Raw genomic sequence first — 22,510 nt, 5'->3', positions numbered from 1 at the left:
AGAACCAAGGTGTAAGGAGAGCAGGTGTCAAACAGATGAGGTATAAATACTTACGCGAGGCTTCTTAGTCTGGTAGTATTCCTCCTTCGTGGTGATCTTGGTCACCTTGTGGGAGACTGTTCTTTGCGTGATTTCCAACTCCATTTTTTTAAAGTTTGTGTTTTCGCTTATTTCAGTTCACTCTCTAAGTCTGTAAAGCCTCGTTAACGGCGGGGAGCTCTGTATGGGGCTCGGGTTATGCTACGTAGACGATCTGTAAGGACTGGCGGTGAGTGCGGCGCCCTCTGCAGGACTGCTGGGCTATGTCAAGCACCGTATGACTGTCTAAGTGTTTGCTGTGAGGCATCGTGTGGCTGTCTACGTGTGTGGACCGGACGTAACGAACAGAAGCCTGCCTGTGTGTGACTTTGCACGCTGGAGTGAAGTATGTGTCGGGAATGCTGAGTTTGTTTGGTGTCTGCGTGTGTGAATGCTTGTACGAGCCAAGGAACTCTGCTCAAATGTGTATATTTCCTAGTGATAGATTAATAAAAGTTAATTCTGAATTATGTTGCCTTTCTTTACAAATAGGGAACAATGGGAATAATATGGGTAGGTTTTACCACGAGTATTCAATGAGAAATGAGATGTACGTTTATTTTTATCTATTTTCTATACACTAAACAGTAAGATAATATAGTGCAACTCAATAACAAGTGACAATCGTGTTCTTTTCATCACGTGGTTAACTGAGTCGGCTGACGTACGATAATAGCAACTAGAGGAAGGAAAACGAGACTTCAAACATAGCTCGTGATTAAATGAGTCGGCTGATGTACGATATTAGCAAGTAGATGGAAGAAGTCGAGCCCTCAAGTCATTAAATGAACTCTATGATGCATGATAATAGCAAGTTGAAGTAAGATATCGAGTCCCTAAGGCATTAAATTAACCGAATGATGTACGATAAGAGGTAAAAAGAAGAAAGCAACTAAGAATCAGATGATGTACGATAACAGGAGGTAGAAGGAAGAAATCGAGCTCTCAAGGCATGGTTAGTAATTAAATGAATAAGCTGAGCGAGTCAGAATCAACTAAAGTGCAATAATAGGAAGTAGAGGGAAGAAACCGAGTACTCAGGGTATGAAATGAGTTGGGTGATGTACGATAATAGGAAACAGAGGAAAGAAGGCATGGCTAGTGATGAATGAAAAACAGTTTAGCCCTGTCTGGTGAAGGGTACGGTACAGAATGATGAACGGGACAGCGAGAACAAGCGCCAAAGTAGAAAGGACATTGAACTATCCTAATGTTACCGGAAGACAGCTTGACCGCATAAAAAAAAAAAGGAAGGGATAAATAAAAAAAAAAAAGAACCTCAACTATGCGGATTTACGAGGGACAGATTAAAAAAAGGAGAACCAAGAATGAAAAAAAAAATTGTTGAGCGTTCGCCAGAAGGGATGAGATTCAAGGATGGCGGAGAGGAGGAGAGGGATGAATGATGGTGAAGGAGGAGATGAATGGAGATGAATGAGGCTGTGGTGGAGGTGGAGATGAGGCGATTGTGTTGTGTGGAGATGCTATGTTAACGAGATGGAGACAAGAGGAGGAGGAGGAGGAGGAGGTAGAGATGAAGCGATTGTGTTGTGAGGAGATGGTATGTTAACGAGATGGAGACAAGAGGAAGATGATGGAGGTGGAAAAGGAGAAGGAGGAAGAGGAGGAGGAGGAGGAGGTAGAGATGATGTGATAATGAAGGAATGTTAATGAGACGAGTGAGATGGAGAAACAGAAAGAGAGAGAAAGGGAGAGAGAGTAAAGATGGCCGTTCTAAATGCGGACAATTAATGAGGCTAAAACTTTAAATAAAACAGAAGGAAATTGAGAGTAAAAGATTTAAACTAGACATCACGTGAGGGCAGGACAAGACAACACGCCAAGATGGTAACACTGTAATACTCTAATACTGCAATACTCTAACACTGTAATACTTCAATACTGCTACTGACGAACACTGATAGTTGGAGCCGTCCTTGCTGGCTTGACCACCACGCTGCTGGCGGCGGTGCATGCTTCTCTAGCCTAATACGAAGTTGATGTCAATGCAACGTAACTGTATATATTAATTATTGTAGTTATATCGTAAAGAACTGTACGTAATTTGCAGCTTTATCGTAATGTAACTGACATTCTTATAATACGAGTACATGCTCAGAAAAAGAAAAAAAATACGTATGAGAAAGCCTATTTTATTAATCTTTTTTTTTTTTTTTCAATTTTTCAGAGTAGCCTATTAAAATCTATGGACTTTACGTGCACATTTCATCATCATTGCCTCTTAAAAAGTACTGATGACTGAAAGAAATGAGACCAGTGCATAATATTAACACTGGCTTAAGTATGGGCGCGTATACCGGTCCGTCAGCCCCGTGCAAACGTGAAAAAGTCTACGGTGTTTGCCCGCGCGTTTCACTACCACCGCTCCTTCACACACTACAGAGATAATGCAAGTCTTTAGCGTGTACTTTCAACGCCGTCCTATCTAGAGGTGTTTGTATCAGTCCATCCGTTATTAAAGATGAAAAGGGAGAGAAATAGACGGAAAATATAAGCTCTGAAGGGAAATACACAGTTGTCAACGCTCTCCTATGTGTCAACTCCTTCACACAGTAGAGGGAATGTAAGTCCTTGGCGCGCTCTATTAACGCTAACCTATCTAGGGATATTTGTATCAGGTTATCCATTGTTCAAGGTGAAAAGGGAGCAAAATATAGACGGAAATAAAAAAAAATAAGCTCCTGAGGAAAATAAATGGCTGTCAACGCTGTCCTTTCTTGAGACGTTTTAACCAGTCCATCCATTATCAGTGAAAGGGAGCAAAAAACAGACAGAAAAGAAAAAAAATCAAGCCCTGAAGGGAAATAAGTAGGTGTGATATAACTTTCTCGACTAAAAGATTTAAAAAGTTAGTTCAACATATTTTTTTCTGTGTATCAAAGGGTATTTTTAACACTAGCTAATCTAAAGGCATATTCATTAGTCCTCCCTCCTGAGAGATGGCCAGGGAATAAAAAACGGGTATGGAACACACTCTTAATGATAAATGAACATCTTACATTCCCGTAACAATTGACGTACACTAGTTATTCCCGTATCTATTAGCATGCGTCCCTCGCCACCTAACATTCACCCACTAACACTGCAAGCCGCATTCTGAAACGCTTTTCTCTCTCACCACGACTATTTTCAAAGGCCACACAGAGGTGATTAACCAGGTTCTCAAGAGTGTTTCTCCCGTTAGTAATGTATAAATCTTCTTAATCTTTCACCAGAACCAAAGAAATACCCTTAAAAACCTGTGTCACTTCAACTAGAGGCTTTTGAAAGTAGTGGAGATGCGGCGCAGAAGTGTTTCAGAGTACGGTCTAGTATAATGCACCTAAACACGAACACATCTGTGGGAGAAGCAAATTCTACAGTGCATATCTACAACAATATCTGCCGTTGACATGCAAGGAACGACAGGGAAAAAAACACTCGAAGAACTAAACAGACACGTTAATAGACTGAAAAAAACATGAATATTCAAACAAATGCACGTCACTTAGAGTAGATGAAGGTAACTAAATATACCAGTGGAGGTGTGAAGATCAAAACGTGCCACACCAATACAGAAAACAGTATCAGAAAAAAACACATCGCTAGAGAGACAAAGATCATGATGCACTGAAAATGAATGAAGAGGAAATAAAAACTCAAGGTAACTAAGTAAACCAGTAGAGGTGTGAAGATTTAAACGTACCACACCCATACAGAGAAAGAGCATCAGAAAAACAAACATCGCTAGACAGGCAGTGATCGTGATGCACTAGAACTGAATAAAGAGAGACACAGGAAAAAAAGATATGTACAAGTGGTAGGAAAAAAATATGAAGCTTCACCTGGAAAAGAAAAAAAAATGACGCAGCAAAAATCGTTATAGGCAAGTAGAAAAAATTAGCTTCGCCTGGAAAAAGAAAACGGAAGATGACGCAGTTGTTTAGAAAAACAGTGAAGCAAAAGTTAATACTAGAGTGACTGCGTTGGAAGTCACATCTGATGAAAAAAAAAGAATCAGTAGTCACATTAGCAGTGAAAGTAATTGAGCTAAGTCCTTCAAACTACGAAGAAAACCAAACAGCAAAAATAGATAATGATAACAAATAGATAGATAGATAAATAAATAATAATAATAATAATAATAATCACAGCGAAAAAATAGTCGCATTAGCAGACAGAGCTAAGTCCTTCAAACTACGGAAGATGGAAATTGAAGAGGCGAAAGAAACCAAACAATAGAAAATAAATAAGATAGATAAACCAATAAATAATAATAGTAATAACCATCACATAGCGAGCCGGTCATGAGTTATCCTGAGTTGCAGCTTCAAGCCAAAACGAAAGACTGAGGAAGCTTGCGAGCGACGTACCTTGTTGTTTGGTTTCATGTTCGCTATTGTGACTTTTCTGACACTACGCCGATCAGTCCTCGCTACGCTACATACGCTGCCCAGAAACTACGTGTGTCTGCTGCTGCTGTGGTGGTGTCACGCCCCTCGACTTTTTATTGCATGTAATTAAATTTTCAGTAAAGCTTCATTTTTTTTTTTCTGTTTGTTTGGGGGTAGGTAGGGAATCGAGGTGGGTCTTGGGTATGTTTGGCTGGCAGAGTTTGCTTACTTCCAGGCCTGCGTGTGTTGTAGGGGGATAAGATGCTTAAGATGCTTCACTATTAGGTCTCCACCACTACCTTCATATTCAGGATGGTTTGAGGCAAGTATGTGTATAATAATGTGTAGATTTTGTACGATACGCGACGCACCTTACGTTTGGAGTTTAACTAATGGACACAAAACATGGAGATTGAGTTTGTTAACATTTCTTCGCTACTTAAATCACTTAAAAATGGGATGAATGATTAATTCGAGTATAACAGATGTACGATAATATGAAGAGCTGTACGATACACCACACACTATACCTTAAACCTTTATCTAGCAGAGGCAAATCATACAAGTCGAATTTAATTAAATTTTTCCTAGTTAATTCACTATTCAAAACACTTCCAAGTCTCTGAAGGTAATAGTTCAGTTAATATGAGTATATTAGACGTACGGCAATATGAAGACTTGTACGATGCACACAGCATTATGCCTTAAGCCTTCAACAGAGACAAATCGTATGACTCGAGTTTCATGAAAATGTTTCCTAGTTAATTCACTATTCAAAACACTTCCAATTCTCTGAAGTTAATAATTAAGTTAATTTGAGTATGCTAGACGTACGAGAACATGAAGATTTGTACGACACACCACGCACTATACCATAAATTTTTATCTAACAAAGACAAACCGTGCAAGTCGAGTTTGATTAAGAGTTTCCTAGTTTAGACACAATTCAAAACACTTCAGAGTCTCGCAGATCAGTATTTAAGAAGCTCTGATATACGGCTATGCCCGCGGCGAGGCTTAGAGCGGCGCCTCGACCCTGACCTAGGAGCGAACCACGGGCGCTGGCTGGCACACAACTGCCCGCACCGCGCCTCCTCACCTCACCCCTCACCTTCGCGTGGTATTTAGGGAAAGATGCACACCGCACAGCTGACGTGTTCAAGGCAATACCTCACCCCTTTGTCACAGCCGCCCTAGCACGCCATGAGAGATGCCTTGTGTCCTCGACTGTGAAAAGATCCGAGTCCGTGTTTTGAGATGCTTTGTTCTCTCATAAGGACGATGGGTTTCTCTTTATTGATAGAGGAAATTGTTAAATTATTACTAAAACAATAAGTTCGTGCTTTGAAACGCTTTGTTTTCCCACAAAGACAGTTTTAAAAGTCACTGAAATGAATACTCGGATTTTCATAGGTGTTTTTATCTTTAAAGACACAAAAAAATCACGAGAACATCCTTGAAAATACGATAACTCCCTCTCCAGCTTATTACAAGTCAGAATGAAGACACCAATCCCTTTACAAGCAAACCAAGCGTCTCCCTCGCTCCAAACACTAACCGGAATCACCATTACTGGATATGACAAGTAACAGCAAGGTAGAAGCGGAGCACAGGACATCCACTGAGCTAATAACAACACTTCCTGCCATTTGGGTGTATACATGATACTCGGTTCTCTCAGTGCAGATCGTGAGAGCTAAGTACGATAATGGATTGAAGACGTAAGAGCGTCAAAACCCATGCAGAGGGGATCAAAGAGTACAAGAGGCGGTGGCGGAGAGTCAAGTCCGTCAAGGAAGTGTAAGAAATCTACTTAAACTGGACATCCACATGCTAGAAGGGGCGAGACAACATATTAAACAAAACACGAGTGGAGAATGAAGGTTTAGCACGAGTAGAGAATATAAGGAGAATAGAACATCGCAGAGAGACAATACGCAACTAAGTACTGTGAAGATTTACTAAAGAGAGGAGGATGGAGACAGTCACATTGCGCAGCCTGGAGACACATTATTCTGTACAATGTAGTATAAGGGAAGTACAGATAAGCCAGTACGTACTAAAAAGACACTATGTGAGGTAAAAATAAAGGAATAGGGTGGAGACCAGACAAGTGACAGCAACAATGCGCAGCCTGGAGAGACATAGTTTCTTAGCACAGTACAAAAAGGACGTGCTAGAGAAAAAAAAAATGAAAAAAGAGAGAAACTATTTGAAGGGTTTAAAATAGAGGAGGGCGGAGACCAGACAATTGACAGTCACAGTGCGCAGCTTGGAGACACGTAGTTTCGAAAGCCTCAACATGCTAAAGAAGTATGCTAGTATATTCCTTACGTATATATAGAAAAAATAATTAAAAGAAACTCGTACACAAAGACAAAAACATGGAAGGATATACCAAATTTGAAAAAAAGGCAAAATTGTTATAACAAAGATTATGACGCAGTTAAAAGCGAAGTATTAGCGAGAGACAGACGAGAATCTAACAGCCAATAAGAAAAGCAAAGTTATTATCATTAGCCAATCAAAACTCCTAATTTGAAGACGAGGAAAACTCATGAAGTAAAGAATATGATAAGTGAAGGATGAGAAGAGGAGGAGAAGGAGGTGGAGAAAGAAGATGGGGAAAAAATAAGTCAAAATAATGTCTTAAGGTTACGATAACAAACAAAAAAGAAACGAAAACAAATGAAAAAATAACTGGCAGGTGCTCGGTAGAAAAAAAAAAAGAAAAAAGAAAGAAAAACTGAAGGTAATGAGCTTATGATTCTACATTACTTGTTTTGAGAGAGAGAGAGAGAGAGAGAGAGAGAGAGAGAGAGAGAGAGAGAGAGAGAGAGAGAGAGAGAGAGAGAGAGAGAGAGAGAGAGACTGATTCCAATGACCATAATGATAATAATAATAATGATAATAATAATAATAATAATAATAATAATAATAATAATAATAATAATAATAATAATAATAATACAGTAAGCACGTGTATAAGGAAGCATCTAAAGCGAAGAATCATACGACAAAATCTTCTACACTACGCTATGCTGTGACTACAATATTGTATGAGGCAGTGTACGTGTGCAGCGTATTATGTATGCCAGCATTATACACACCTTGTACTGAAGCAAACCTGATATCACTACAAACCCAAAGGCCAGGCGAGGGAGGACCAGTGATTGCTTTCAAACTCACAGAAAGTTGGTAAAAAGAGGAGAAAAATATTAGAAAAATTATAATATCGTACGTGTTGGAAAGTTATCGAACGTTCGTCAGACTGTGTAAAAAATAAATAAATAAAAAAAAGTTGTTTACCGTACGTGTTTAAAAGCTATCGAACAATGTAAAAAAAAAAGTCAAAAAAAGTAAAGATAATTTAAATCTATCGTACGTTTAAAAAAAAAAAGTTATCGAATACATGTCAAATTATCGAACAGAAATGTGAAGCAAAGTTATTTATCGTACCTACCAAAAAAATATCGAACACAAGTCAGAAGATTATCGAACGGAAAATTTTTACCATTACAATGCAGAACCCCTAACTAAACTACCACCAGGAAAACACTAGCAACCTGCATCAGAGCCTATCAGAAGTAGTCCTGATAATGAAACGTTTTGTTCTGAGATGACTAATCAGATTCTTATATTTTTAACCTTTACGAAACAGAATATTTGCTAAACTATTACTAGAATCCTAAAAACACCCTTGAAAACTCCAGTAACCTCCACTAGAGCCCGTTAATAGTAGTCCTGATGAGATAGTGAAACGTTTAACAGTCTGCCACACGCTGCTAACGGCCGTATATGGGATGTTTATATGGAGATGGAAAAAAAATAAGTTACAGCTTGTTTAGAATTATATATAGTACAGCTGGGGGTTGGTAGAAGGGTGTGGCAGGGAGATGTTCTGGTACTACGTGTTAAGCTATGATAGACCGCGTACTGAAACGCTTGGCAACACTGGATAGACTAGGAACGAAAGAAGCAGTGCAGGACTGAATTAATATAAAAATCTTTGAAGTAAGCACACGATGAGTCATAAAAGAGCAGGATTTTTAAATGTATTGTGATGAGACGCATTCTGAATCGCTTGTGAAGACTTGGAAGGACTGGGAAGATCAGATCAGTACAAGAGAGAAGGAATATAAAGAATTCTGAAGCGCATAGACGACAAATATGAGAAAGAAGAGCGGGGTTGTGTTCAGCTGTGAAGAGAACCATTCTGAAACGTTTGGTAAGACTGGATCGGTACAGGAGTGAATAAATACGAAGAGTTTTGAAGCGAATAGACGACAAACAAGAGAAAGAAGAGCGGGATTTTGAATTTTGTTACTGAAAGATTACATATGAGTTTCAGAGAGAGAGAGAGAGAGAGAGAGAGAGAGAGAGAGAGAGTGGAGGCGGAGGAATATTCTGAGTTTGATGATTGAAACATTAAATCATCATTGCATTTGTAATAAGGAAACTGACTGATTGACTGACCGACTGACTGCTTGATTAACTGACTGACTGACTGACTGACTGACTGACTGACTGTTTAACCTGGGGACGCGGCAGAAATAAGCAAGCGATATCGGAAGGGAATCAATATTTGTAAAGCGAATACATGATGACTAAGAGGAAAGAAAGGAGCAGTTTTGAGTTTGGCACCGGACACTAAGCGGGCCTCTGCCACACTCCGAACCGTCTGCTGACTAACTCCCTCCTGATGTTTCTTTGTTTGGGCATCACGTGAACCACCTTTATTCTACGTCTCCAGGCAGGACACTGGCTCGCCCCGTGTCCTGAATCGCTTTGTTCTCCCACCAGGACTGCTTTCAAAGGCCACACGGATGGTAAGTCGGGTTCTCAAGGGTGCTTTTTTTTCACGTTGATGATGCAGAATTGTAATAATACCCTTGAAAATATTAGTAACTCCACTAAAGTCTATTAATCATGCAGAATTATATTAGAATCATGAAAATACTCCTAGATTCATTATAATCGCAAAAATACCTTTGAAAATACTAGAAATTCCCACTAAAATCTATAGATGGTGCAAAATCCACGTTAAACTACAATCAGAATCATGAAAATACCTGTGAAAACTACAGTAACTCCCGCTACAGCCTATTAAAATGTTCAAGGTAAGACGCGGAAGGGTTTAAGAAAATGTACGTTTCCAGATTATCGTACTAAAGAGATCGACGTGCATATATTAAAAGCAGTATCGTTTTTAATGTCTTTCTTTGCAATGGCGACTCTTTCTTATAGGTTTAGATTTAGATTAGATTAGCTTAAGTTAGGTTTGGTAACATTCCTTAACCTTAACTTAAGCTAACCTAACCTAATCTGTGTGATACGTGAAAAGGACAAGATTCAATTGATTCTCCAACAAGTCTCGAGTTTCAGCAGAGGAAAAGAGAACGAAGTAAGAGTTGGCGGTCTGGGCAGCCTCACATCTCATTAGGCGGGGCATCTTGGGGCGTGTGTACAGGGAAGGAAACGAGAGGCGAGGCTATGGGCACAAGTCACTACATTGGGGGGCAGGGGAGGGGCTGTTCCTGGCGGTATATCCGGGAGAAACAACGGCCACTGTCTGGAAGCTCTTGCAAGTTACTGTGTTTTTCTGTCCACGTCACTCCCGCCTCTGCCTCGGGTCCGCTGTGAGTCAAGGCGGGAGTGAGTTTCCTTCAAGTCTCATTCCATCATGATTTCAATAGCTGGGGTTCCTCGATTCGGAAGTGTCAGGAGTGGATTTTCTAGTGTTTCTAATTAGTTTGTTGTAGTTTGCAAGTTTTTTTTTTCTTTTTTTTTCTAATGTTTCTGATCAGTTTGTCTATTAGTTTAGGGGTAATACAAGTGAATTCTGGATTTTTCAAGTGTTTCTGATCAGTTTGTTGCAGTTTAGGAGTAATAGGAATGGTTTTTCAGTTGTTTCTGATCAGTTTGTTGTACGCAATAGTTTGGAAGTAACAGGAGTGGGTATTTTCCAATGTTCCTCATGTTGCGTCCACTTGCAGACGAGGCGACGGAAGCAATCAAGTCCAGCACTTCTAAAAATACAGCGTGCGCTCTGCCGCAGGAGTCACCTATGCACGCAAGCACACAATAAATCACTTTTGGGGAAAAAACAAAAACTCTTCTTTCTTGTGTTCACTTGCCACGCGCACGTACGCACGCACACTTCAACACACCCACAAACACGCACTTCTCAAAGCGTCAACACGTCAAAATATCACGACGGCGAGACTCCCCGACGCTTTGCTCGCCGAGAAGGGAATGAACACCCAAATCTGATGTTCTTCTTACTCCCACAAACTTCCCCGGCATCCCCCCCCTTGCGCCCCCTGCAGCCACCGCACCCCCACCCACTCCCCAGCAGGGCCAGCAGCGCCCCTCTCACACCACCAACACGTGTGGATGGAAATACTTGGCGAGATTAACAAAAAAAGCAGTAAACTTTACGGGTGACATGTACTCCAGAATCCAGGTTTTGGTATGGGGACATAACACTACTCGGGTTTTAAAGGCGGGTAAGGGTTCAGACAATGTGGGGCATCACGGTGGCGTTCAGGGACGAGATATTGCGGGAAATGTTAAATGTGAACGAAACGAGTCACGTTTTGCAGTTGTTTGGGGATCGCAGGGCTGCCGCTCGTCAAATTTTGGCTCCACCCTCCCAGGTGCTGCGTGCGCACACACCCCAGTCCCCGCCCAGCTAACTCAGGGAACCCCAATTTTGGTGTTCCGTCTGTCGCTGTTGTTGCGTGCACGACCCGCCGGCTTCCGTAATCATTCCATGCCGCGGCGCGCTGCCTCGTGTCTCCGGGGCGCGCCGCGGTGTTCCCATGCTTGATTTAAGGCTTGCAAGTTTTGGGGTGAATGTAGCTAAAGATATCGAAAGCAGGCGGCGATTCCTAGCTATTTCTGGCCTTCCGTCTTTCTGTGTGTGTGTGTGTATCCCATCCCGTGTCATTGCCTTATCCTCTCCTTCTCTCGTCCTCCCCGCCGCCTCCTCCTGCTCCTCCTCTTCCTCGTGTCCCGATGCGGCATAACACAATCTATTAATATCTCCAACATAAACTATTTCTCCCTCCTTCCATTCCTCCTCTCTCAGCGTCACTCTCTCTCTCTCTCTCTCTTCTCACCTACTTCCTTCCTTCCCTTCAATCCTTGCGCCACGTTTTCTCTTTCAAGTCATTATGTCACCAAGGGGAACTAAACAGATGTGAAATATACGTGCTATTTTTAACGCTCTCAGGTCAACAGCCTTTAATTTTAAGGCATTCGTGTTGGTTTTACGTGATTTAACATTCCCTTGTTTACACACACACACACACACACACACACACACACACACACACACACACACACACACACACACACACACACGCACGCACGCACATCATTCACACTCTTAATAATAACAATAATGGTACAACAACAACAACAACAACTACTACTACTACTATTACTACTACTACTACTACTACTACTACTACTACTACACTCCCTCGCACACTTCCATTCCTCATTTCTTCCTCCTACTACTACACCTTACCCTTTCAATCTGGAAAAACACCTGGAAATGCCTGAACAACCTAGAAATTTAGAGAAATATTGACGAAAAGACGCGGGGAGGAGGAGGGAAGGTCTCGGTGACGACTGTGCTTTCATGGTGAGCGCTCTGAACGGGGCTAAAACATTCAAATTAGACAACAGTAGGAGGCAGTAGACAACAGTAGGAGGCAGTAGACACCTGCCGAAACGATAATTACTCCCAGTGAGGTCTAAAGCACTGGATCAGGGGGTGCTGTGAACTTATCATTAAACCCAGCTGTGACCTCACTGAACGTTTCCCTTTGTGTCTCACAACACAAGGGGGGCAGTCACAGCCTGCCCTCTAAAGACAACTCTCTTCCTCCACACAAAACTACAAGCACCTAATAACACACACACCCTTCACTCAAAAATTTTAAAATCATCATGGCGACTCCTACACCAGCCTCAGAGTCCCCGTCTGGGGAGGGGACCATAAATGTCCCCAGGTCGGACTACCTTTCTGTCGACGACCCTAAGTGTCTTGACACCCCCCTCAACTTTTTCTTCATTAACTTCTGCAACATTCGCGGTCTAAGATCTAATTTTCAATCTGTAGAACACCACCTCTCCTCTTCTAAACCTCATCTTCTTTTCCTCACTGAAACTCAGGTGTCTGAGGCAACTGACAGTAGCCCCTTTTCTGTTCCTCAGCCTGGAAATTATGTTTGATACTTAAGGGAAATTTTAACCTTAGCAGCGGCGGGGCAGGGCAGGCCTTGGCGGGGGTCGGCGGGCCGGGACGGGGAGCCAAGGATATCGTGGTGTGTGGTATTATGGTGGTGAGATGTGGTGGTGCGGTGGTGATAACAATGCACTCCCATTCACTTCACTGCCTTGTGTGTATGTGTGTGTGTGTGTGTGTGGCGCTGGTCAGAGACGAGTCACAAAGCTGTATAATTGATGTTTTTGCCACTTGGTACACCTTTTCCTAATTACCAATCATTCTGGGACATCTTTACTCTCTCTACAGCCGCATTCAATCTTTTAAACTATGCAGAAATGTGATGATGGGGTGGGTGAGTGTGGGTGGGTGCCGCGGATGTGTTAGTGGCTAGGAGGCGGGTGGATGGATGGGCGGGTGGCCTTGTAGGTAGTGTGCGGTGGGTGGATGAGGGGATGTGGTTGAGTGGGTGGCTGGATAAGTGAACTAACAGAAGTGGGTGGGTGTGTGAGTGTGAGTCGGTGGATAGATGGATGGAGTTACAGCTGTGGGGTGGATAGATGTGGCTGGGTGGATGTTGAGTGGTTGACTGGTTGGGTGGATGTGGTTGAGTAAGCAGTGAATGAGCTGGCAAACATTATATTGTGTGCGTGGATCCACAATCATGCTGTCTTCCGGGTAGGGCGGTGAGCGGCGGATGATAGCGGAGGGTTGAGGTGGGTGGCGGTGTCAAGGCCGCGGGAACCAGTGGTCACGGTGTTGGTGGCGATAGTGGCGGAGAAGGGAAGAGTAGAGAGAAGAAGAGAGAGAAAGAGAGCGTGTTATTGCCTTATCTGTAAAGAGACGAGAGGCAGGGGCATCTACATTATGTTACACGCCTCGCTCTGTCTCCAACCGTGTGTGCGTGTGTGTGTGTGTGTGGCGCTCCGTCGCTACGCACGTTAAGTACAGTAATATATCCCTTCTTCCTCGCATCGTATTCTTAAATGTTCCTATTTCCGCTTTCAAACATGGTGCAGTGGAAGCTGTTAAGATTCACGAGGATATTCCACGTTAAGTACGCAATACATCTCTGCCCGTTTCTTATCCTGACCGCTCCCAACAGACTCTAGCGGTAGTTGCTGGAGTTCCCAAGGGTGTGAAGAGCATATCACTTCCTTGCACTGTATTAAGAAACGTTTCGAGACGGTTCTTATCTCGATCGCTTTCAACAGCCTCTGGTAAAAGCTGAGATTCATAAGTGTGTCTTCATGATTCCAGTGGTAGTTTGAGGATTCTGCCCTGACACCGTTAAGATGATTAGCTGAAAGGTATGGCAGGTTTTCAAGCGTGTTTCCGTGATTCTGGTGGTAAGGTTAGGAGGGATTCTGCATATCAAGTGAGGAAATGACAAGATAATGTAGATTCCCACGCTAATCAATTCAAGCTAGGAAAACTGTCTGATGATTTACTTGGAGCGAGTAAAACCTGCTTGTGTCCAGGTAAAGAAACAACAACCCTTAGTTCTTTTTGAGTTGAGGCAATACTAAGCTGCTGTAACTGAGTTAACCAAAATCATACCCACTACTAAGCCTCCCATAGCCAAGGTAATCACAATAATGGCTTGGTTCCCTAAACTAATGAACCTGAACACAGAAAACTGCCTAATGATACACCTTGCACTACCTGACTATCTCTCCTCACTGTAACTACTCATCTTGAGGCAAACACACTACTAAGCCTCCCATAGCCAAGATAAACAGCGCAAGACGTACAATCCTAAACCAATACTGTTTAATAAATCAGTTTGCATTAGCTACGTACCTTCTCTTGCTTCACTTATACATCTTGAGGGAACCACGCACTACTAAGCCTATCACAGCCAAGGTAATCACAATGCATGACGTACACTCCTGAAGTAATCCAGCCGCACGTCCCTGGCCCCGTCACGTGCCAAGGTAGCCGCCGCCAGGTGTGCCCAGGTGTGCCCAGGTGGCCGCGCGTGCCTCTTTCAGTCTCTCCTTGAAAGAGAAGCTTTATTTCGCAGTCGAGAAAAGCTGCGCCGTTCCTTTGGCCAACGAAGGGCTTGTCTATCAATAGGTGTGAGTGAGTGAGGACTGTTTCTATGCCTCGTGGTTCGCTTGGGGCTAGGAACAGGGTCTAAAGGGCCCTTGTGGTGTGATGCGATGTACGTTGCTTCTCAGTCAGTCAGGCAGGAAGTGAGTCAGTCAGTCAGCCGTCTCTCGGAAATTTTGAAGGATGTTGAGGAGGGAAAAGCAAAAGTTGGGTGGGAATAAGGTTAAGATGATGATGTAGTGATGTGGCGAGCGTCGCTTCTCAGTTACTCATTAAGTTAGTCAGACAGTCACCCACTCGGAAAATTTGAAGTCTGGAGGGTAAATCAAAGCAAGTGAGTTAAGAATGAGGTCAAAATGGTCGTTATGATATGGTGGTGTGGCGCGCGTCGCTTCTCTTCACTCAGTCAGTCGCTTACTCGTGTCTCTCGTGTGAGAACGCTTCCAAAATTTAAAGTTGGAGAGTAAAACAAGTTGAAGGAAGGGGCGGGGGGGGGAAGGGGGAGAAAGTAAAAGTTAGAGGATAATTATAAAAAAGCCAAAAATGTATTAATATACTGAATCAAAACAGGAACGAGATAAATAACAACAACAATAACAGCAACAACAACAACAACAACAACAACAACAACAACAACAACAACAATTCAGAGACTCAGGCAGTCAGACACACATACCCAAAGTGAACACGCCTCGCCACTGTGCCTCCCTCCGTCCCCTTAACCTTGAGAAGTCAAGTACGAGGGTGACGGTGACAGGTAAGCTAGCTAGGTACCCTCCCATCTCACCCTCCCAGGTATCCCAGGTACTCTGAGCGTGTTAAAAAGGGTGCAGGGAAGGTAAAGAATGAACATATTTCAGCTTTATTTTTTATGCACGGGAGGAGAAAGAGAGAGACAGGCCAAGGACTTGTAAACAGAGAAAAAGAGAGGGTAACAAAGTGACGGAGAGAGAGAGAGAGAGAGAGAGAGAGAGAGAGAGAGAGAGAGAGAGAGAGAGAGAGAGAGAGAGAGAGAGTAGGAAAAAAGTAGAAAAGGTAGAAAAATAAGGAAGATGAGCACACACACACACACACACACAGACACAGAGAGAGAGAGAGAGAGAGAGAGAGAGAGAGAGAGAGAGAGAGAATCACCACCGCTATCACTCCACGACGCAAATCATTTAAGTCTCAGCATCACCGGCCAAAAGAGAACCTTAATTGGACACGATCCTTTTCTATGGGGGTTCAAGACTCACTGCCTCACCAACTTGGCATCCGATCCCACTCCCCCGTGACTTAAGGGATCGAGTAGTCCTAAAATCCCCGGTATATCAGTGTTGGATCCCCTTTAGTTGGTTTCAAGGGTTCTAAAGATGTCAGTCAGTCTCCTAAAATTGCAGTGTTTGTTTACGTGTTTTTTCAATCGGTTTTATTTATTTTTTTTCTTTTTTCGTCTATTTTTTTTTTTTTTTTTTTTTTGTTCTCTCCTTTTCGTCAATCTTTAGCTGTGAAATATCTGGCTTTGTTTATTTATTTGTATATTTTATTTATTTATTTAACTTTTGTGATGCATATGATTTTTCTATTGGTAACTTGAGGAAAAGAAGAACAAGAACAAGAACAAGAACAAGAACAAGAAGAACAAGAAGAACATGAGCAAGAAGAAGCCTTATAAACTAAATAAAATAGCACGACTTTTTTTCTCTCGTACTTTCAAACACATCTATAAAATAAACAAATAAATCTTCAAGAAACGCAAAGTATACATCTTTTTATATCTCACTTAACTACTCAGAACAATATAACAAAACTTTTAAAATCCTCAAGTAAAACAAAATCACTATCATTTTTTTTTTTTTTTTTCATTTCTCGAGGTGCCCTGCTATTCGCTTTTCATTTGTGTTCCTTTGTGATCCGAATGTTTTCCTACGAATTGATATTAAGGTAAGATTGTCCCCACTGCACAAAAAGTCTTCGAATAACAATAAAATAGAGATTGTATTATTATTTCTATTATTTCTCGATAATCCTTCTATTCACTCTCCTTTTGTGTTCCTTTGTGATCCGAGTGCTTTTCTACGCATCAGTATTAAAGTTTGTCTCCACTGAACGTAAAAAGTCTTCAAATAACAATGAAATAGAGAATGCACTGTTCTTTCACACTCAAAATTCTTTATTTGCCTTTCCTTTGCGTTCCTTTGTGACCCGAGTGCTTTTCTACGCATCAGTAAGTTTGTTCCCATTGAACTCCATAAAGCAGCAGCAGCAGCAGACTCCCTTTCTTGTGTTACCCTCATGTCCCGCCTTTTGCCGCCTCCCTCTTTGTTAGAATGTTTGGGCGATGGCCGAGCGGGTCACACACACACACACACACACACACACACACACACACACACAGACTTAACGAGATGTTATTATTAGCTAAATTTGTCTTTTCCTGTTGATGTGTGTATGTGTGTGTGTGTGTATGTGTGTGTGTGTGTGTGATTTCGCTTAAGCTAATTATATATGGCACCTCAATAGAGAGAGAGAGAGAGAGAGAGAGAGAGAGAGAGATTCTAGGACAACGCAATACGTCACACCAAGTAACACACACACATACACACACACACACACACACACACAGTAAGGAGACGCAATAGATTCATAATGGTTAAATAGAGCTCTCATGTAGACTCTCTCTCTCTCTCTCTCTCTCTCTCTCTCTCTCTCTCTCTCTCTCTCTCTCTCTCTCTCTCTCTCTCTCTCTCATTATCTTCACCCAGCCATAGTCACGTCAGCCTCGAGACACAAGACCGCTTCTTTTTCATCCGTTTCGTCAGTAAGTCATCTATTTTTACCTCTTGTTATCCTCTCTCTCTCTCTCTCTCTCTCTCTCTCTCTCTCTCTCTCTCTCTCTCTCTCTCTCTCTCTCTCTCTCTCTCTCTGTCTGTTTCCACGTGTTTACCCTGCTTCTCTCTCTCTCTCTCTCTCTCTCTCTCTCTCTCTCTCTCTCTCTCTCTCTCTCTCTCTCTGGTGTAATCAAGCGAATCAGGTCAAATAATCGCCACCTTTGCTCTCAGACACATGAAGGGAGGGTGTCTAACTTTGCACGATAACTCAAGAGGAATGAGAGGAGGAGGTGATACATATCGAGTTGTTTGTTTCATTCATGTGACGCTTTGTGATTTGTGATCCCTTTCCCAACGCTTCATCTTGCGCCAGATAAGAACTATTGTGTCACTTCCAAAGCCACCCAGCCACCCTCCCAGCCAGCTAAACTGTCAGCCACTCAGCCAAACAGCCAGTCAGCCAGCCAGCCAGCCAAACAGTCAGCCAGCCATCCAGTCAAACAGTCAGCCAGTTAACCAGTCAGTCAGCCAGCCAGCCATACCCACCCAGTCAGACATACCCAGCTATTCAGCCATTAAGCTACCTAGACCAGTCGTATATCTAGCTAGCCAGTTAACACAATGAAAGAAGAAAAGGGCAAAGGTTATGTAGACTGTTAAGCTTTTATCATCCAGAAACCAGAAAAAAGCAAGCAGAAATTTTTGTTGTTGAAAGGCAAGTCTCATCTCGTTCTGAAACAATTGAGCAGAAAAGATCAGCGTGACCACAGGCTATCTCACTCAGAAGTAAGGATAAACAGAAACGTCATGAGTCGCCAGGGTATCATTTGGTTCAGAGCGCGAGATATAAGCGCGCAGATCCATCATTCATCATTAAAAAAACAGTGGGCATTTTTTTATTAGATTTTTGTTGCCCTTGGCCAGTATCCTTCCTACATAAAAAAAAAAAAATCTTCTTACACAACCTAAACTGCCCATCATCCTATCCTTCTCTTCACCAACACGCTAACAGTACCTCAGAGCCAGCACGTTCACCTCCACAGTACTTGTATTATCACGGCGCAGTGACAGAAACAGTTCAAAACACCACAATACTATTACAATCATAACACGAGTGATGCGAGCTTATGTACTTAACCAGGAAGTAGGTCAAGTTGTTCCTATATTACGTGATAACCAGTAACGCGAGATTGGACCCAAAAGTAAGAAGTAACTAAGCTTCTTCCAGACACCAGAATAACACTTTACATTTTCTGGATCAAGCAATAGCCAATAACACGAGAGTTTATGCATCAAACCAGGAAGTAGGTCAAATTATTGCTAACACGAGCTTAGAAACGAAAGTAAGAAGTAATTAAGCTTGTTCCGGACACCATAAGAGCACTTTACATTTCCTGGATCAAGTAATGGACAATAACAAGAAAGCTTATGCACTTGACCAGAATGTAGGTCAGGCTGCCCCCAGATTAAGTAATAGCCAAAGTAACACAAGCTGAGAAGTTATTCAGGTTATTCCGGACACGAAGATAACCATGTCCACTTTCTCAGTACAGCTCCACAGCACTTCCATGATCACGACAGACTGAAACACCTCCAGATAACATGAACACAACATGATCCACACACAAATAACCCTGTACAGTTCATGGACCAAATAAAAAGAATAATAACACATTTTCAAGACGTAATGTGAAAAACAGTAGCAACACAACAGTAATACAAGCTTAGCCACTTAACCAGGAAGTAAATAAGTTTGTTCCAGACACAAAAATAACCCTGTACACTTCATGAACCAAATAAAAAGAACAATAACACAATAACTTCCATTTTCAAGACGTAATGAGAAAAACAGTAGCAACACAACAGTAATACAAGCTTAGCCACTTAACCAGGAAGTAAATAAGTTTGTTCCAGACACAAAAATAACCCTGTACACTTCCTGGACCAAATAAAAAGAACAATAACACAATAACTTCCATTTTCAAGGCGCAATGTGAAAAACAGTAGCAACACAACAGTAATACAAGCTTAGCCACTTAACCAGGAAGTAAATAAGTTTATTCCAGACACCAAAATAGCCTTATTCACTTCCTGGGTCAAGTAAAAAGAGCAACATCACAAGTACTCACCCAAGACACTTTCATCACAGTCTTAATGACCGAGCGCCGATGTTCCACCTCCATTCTCACAAGTTTTGACAGAACGCGGGGTGCAAATATCCACTCCGATCGTCCCCTATAGACAGACTATCTCCTCTCCTGCCTTTGCATGTCCTTGGGTGCCGTGCAAGGTTTGGCTTACGCTAGAAATTCTCCATCTGTTCCTCATAGATATAAATTCGCCTTTCTTCATCGTGCTGTGCAACGGACGGGGACATCTTTGACTCTTAAACGGCGAGGAATGCGAGTTAACTGCCCTCAACTACCGCTTTTTCTTGGCAGGGTGATTTCTTGCCTTTGATGGATAGATTGTAGTAAAGAGATGGTGCTAGGGGAAGGTGACGATTAATGTAGTAGTGACTTGCATGGGTGAATGGTTACAGTGACGGAAATACGTACAGCTGCTGGACTCAATTGTATCCTAAGCGTGAAGTATCGTTACTGAAACGCGGGTGGTGAATGAATGAGTGTATAATGCAGACTGCAGTGTAGTGTTAAGGGAAGAAGATGAGTGACTTGCACGAATGAATGGGCTTCAGTGACTGAAACGCGGGAAAACGATGCAGAGATACGATAATTGCCAAAACAGGAACATTATATATATATATATATATATATATATATATATATATATATATATATATATATATATATATATATATATATATATATATATATATATTAAAAATGGGTTATAGGAAGAAATGTGAACGTTCTGCTTGCCATGAAAGATACGTAAATCAATTTCAAATATAGATATAATGAAATACAAAAAACGCTCCATAATGAAGAACAGTGAATGCATAAAGGACAGTGAAATTATGAATATCAATAATTCATGAACTCAAACACTATCAATCAGTGTATTAAGATAAAAAAAAAAAATAATAATAATAGATAAGGCGTCATAAATATAAAACACAGGTTAACATAATTATATAGCCTACGAAGATGAATTGAACCACCACAAAATTAAAAATCAAGAACATTAACATTATAAACATAGATACACAAAACATAAAAAGACACCGTTTATTGCGTCATAAAATCACTAGTCTCCAAAATCATCAAAGACAGACAGACAGACAGACAGACAGGAAGATAACACAAAGAAGAGAAGCTTGGAAAGGAAAATCTTGGACGAGGCTTGGAGCGGAAATGTCTCCAGGATAAATTTAATCTTCAATGGGTCTTTTGGCTTCCTCAGCACGTGTGTGTGTGTGTGTGTGTGTGTGTGTGTAGTAAAGAGCTTGGCAGGGGCATAGCAGGAGTCTGGCAGGGGGTCTGACAGAGAAACGATCTTAAGAAAGGGTTAAAGAAGAGGGTGTGTTCTTGTTACAATGGATATTAGACTTGCTAGGAAGAGATACATGGAAGGAGATGTTGGCAGGGTGTAGCACGGATAAGACCTGCTAGACAAGGTACCTATTTAGCAGGGGAAAGGTCATGGGGTCAAAGGATACGGTTTTCAACTCTGGCAGGGATATAGCAGGGTTAGTAAAGCTGTGAATCCCATAGGAAGAGTGTGAGGATAGGAAGGATGGCAGGGGATAAGAAGGATGCTGTTTGGCACAGGCAGGGTCTTTAGTTTAGCAAAGGCGACATAATGTTTTAGTTTTGGCAGGGCACTTGGCAGAGTTAGGGAGAGAATAGGCTTTTAAATTGCCTGCTTGCTTTTATTATGATTTCTAATGCCACACCTCCTGTTCGTTTATTTAGTATATGTCTGAGAGAGAGAGAGAGAGAGAGAGAGAGAGAGAGAGAGAGAGAGAGAGAGAGAGAGAGAGAGAGAGAGAGAGAGAGAGAGATACCAAATTTTGAAAAACGCTTTGCTCTCTCAACGCTCCTATTTTCAAGGGCCATAGAGCTCAAAAGCCGAGTTTCCAAGGGTGTTTTTTTTTCCTGCTAATAATGTGCAAATGTTGTTAATATATCACTAGAACTATATAAACGTCCATAAAAACACCGTGTAACTTCAATTAGATATTTTTAAATGCAGTGGAAGTGCGGTGCAGAAGAGCCTCGGAATATGGACCCAGAGAGAGAGAGAGAGAGAGAGAGAGAGAGGCTATAGGGAGTGTTAGCTAAACCCCTTCTTCTCCCTTGTGCTTCTCATTGTCTTCGCATTTCTCTATCCTCTCCGTGACTCACGTATTTGTTGCTTTTGGCGCCTTCAGTACCTGCCAGACTAAGACGGTGCCTACGTCAGTGGGCTTTCATGTTAATTGTCTGAGTGTTCCGTGTTTGAGTAATGAGTAGGTAGCTATGGGCGTCTGTACCCTTGAGTCACTCCCTCCCACCCCTTCTCTCTCTCTTACTCACACCGAAGAGAGAAAGAGAAGTGGCCTGTGTCTTTTCTTCGTCTATTAGTGTTTGAAAAGATGGATGTCTGTTTACGCTTCGGGTTATTAATAGCATCATAAGTGTGTGTATATCTTTGAGTGAGGGTGGTTGGCAAAATAATGTTCCTCAGTTTGTACATACCTAAGGGACAAGGTTAAGAGAGAGAGAGAGAGAGAGAGAGAGAGAGAGAGAGAGGTAACGAATATATAAATGAACCAGGCATGAGGAAAAAGAGAAGATAGATAAATTGATAGGTAAAGAGAAGAGAAATGAATATAGATAAATAGACATAGATAAAATTAGAGAGAGAGAGAGAGAGAGAGAGAGAGAGAGAGAGAGAGAGAGAGAGAGAGAGAGAGAGAGAGAGAAAGAGAGAGAGGGCCGTCCATTAAGATAATTATTTTTCGTATAATAATTTCACGTATTCAT

General features: G+C 41.8%; 1 protein-coding gene across 11 annotated transcripts in view; it reads right to left on the bottom strand.

The window, feature by feature from the left end:
* LOC135090478 (tropomodulin-like) overlaps window positions 1–19,829 on the bottom strand; it is a 76,683-nt gene extending 56,854 nt beyond the window's left edge. For 3 of the 11 annotated variants that reach the window (XR_010261940.1, XM_063987234.1, XM_063987232.1), the window contains exons 1-2: window positions 10,657–10,756; window positions 55–253 (exon numbers count right to left, since the gene is read on the bottom strand). Coding sequence is in view for 9 of the 11 variants with exons in the window: in XM_063987234.1 (XP_063843304.1) it covers window positions 55–144 (90 nt within the window). In the remaining 2 variants the exon portion in view is untranslated. Of the gene's footprint in view, window positions 1–54; window positions 254–4,451; window positions 4,610–10,630; window positions 10,759–19,708 lie in introns of those variants that run through there. The other 8 variants (XM_063987226.1, XM_063987235.1, XR_010261941.1 and 5 more) reach the window with 7 other exon arrangements.
* Between the last annotated feature and the right edge of the window lie 2,681 nt (window positions 19,830–22,510).

This window comes from Scylla paramamosain, chromosome 35 (genome assembly GCF_035594125.1).
Source record: "Scylla paramamosain isolate STU-SP2022 chromosome 35, ASM3559412v1, whole genome shotgun sequence".
Classification (NCBI taxonomy): Eukaryota; Metazoa; Arthropoda; class Malacostraca; order Decapoda; family Portunidae; genus Scylla; species Scylla paramamosain.
This window is presented reverse-complemented; position numbering and strand designations above follow the sequence as displayed.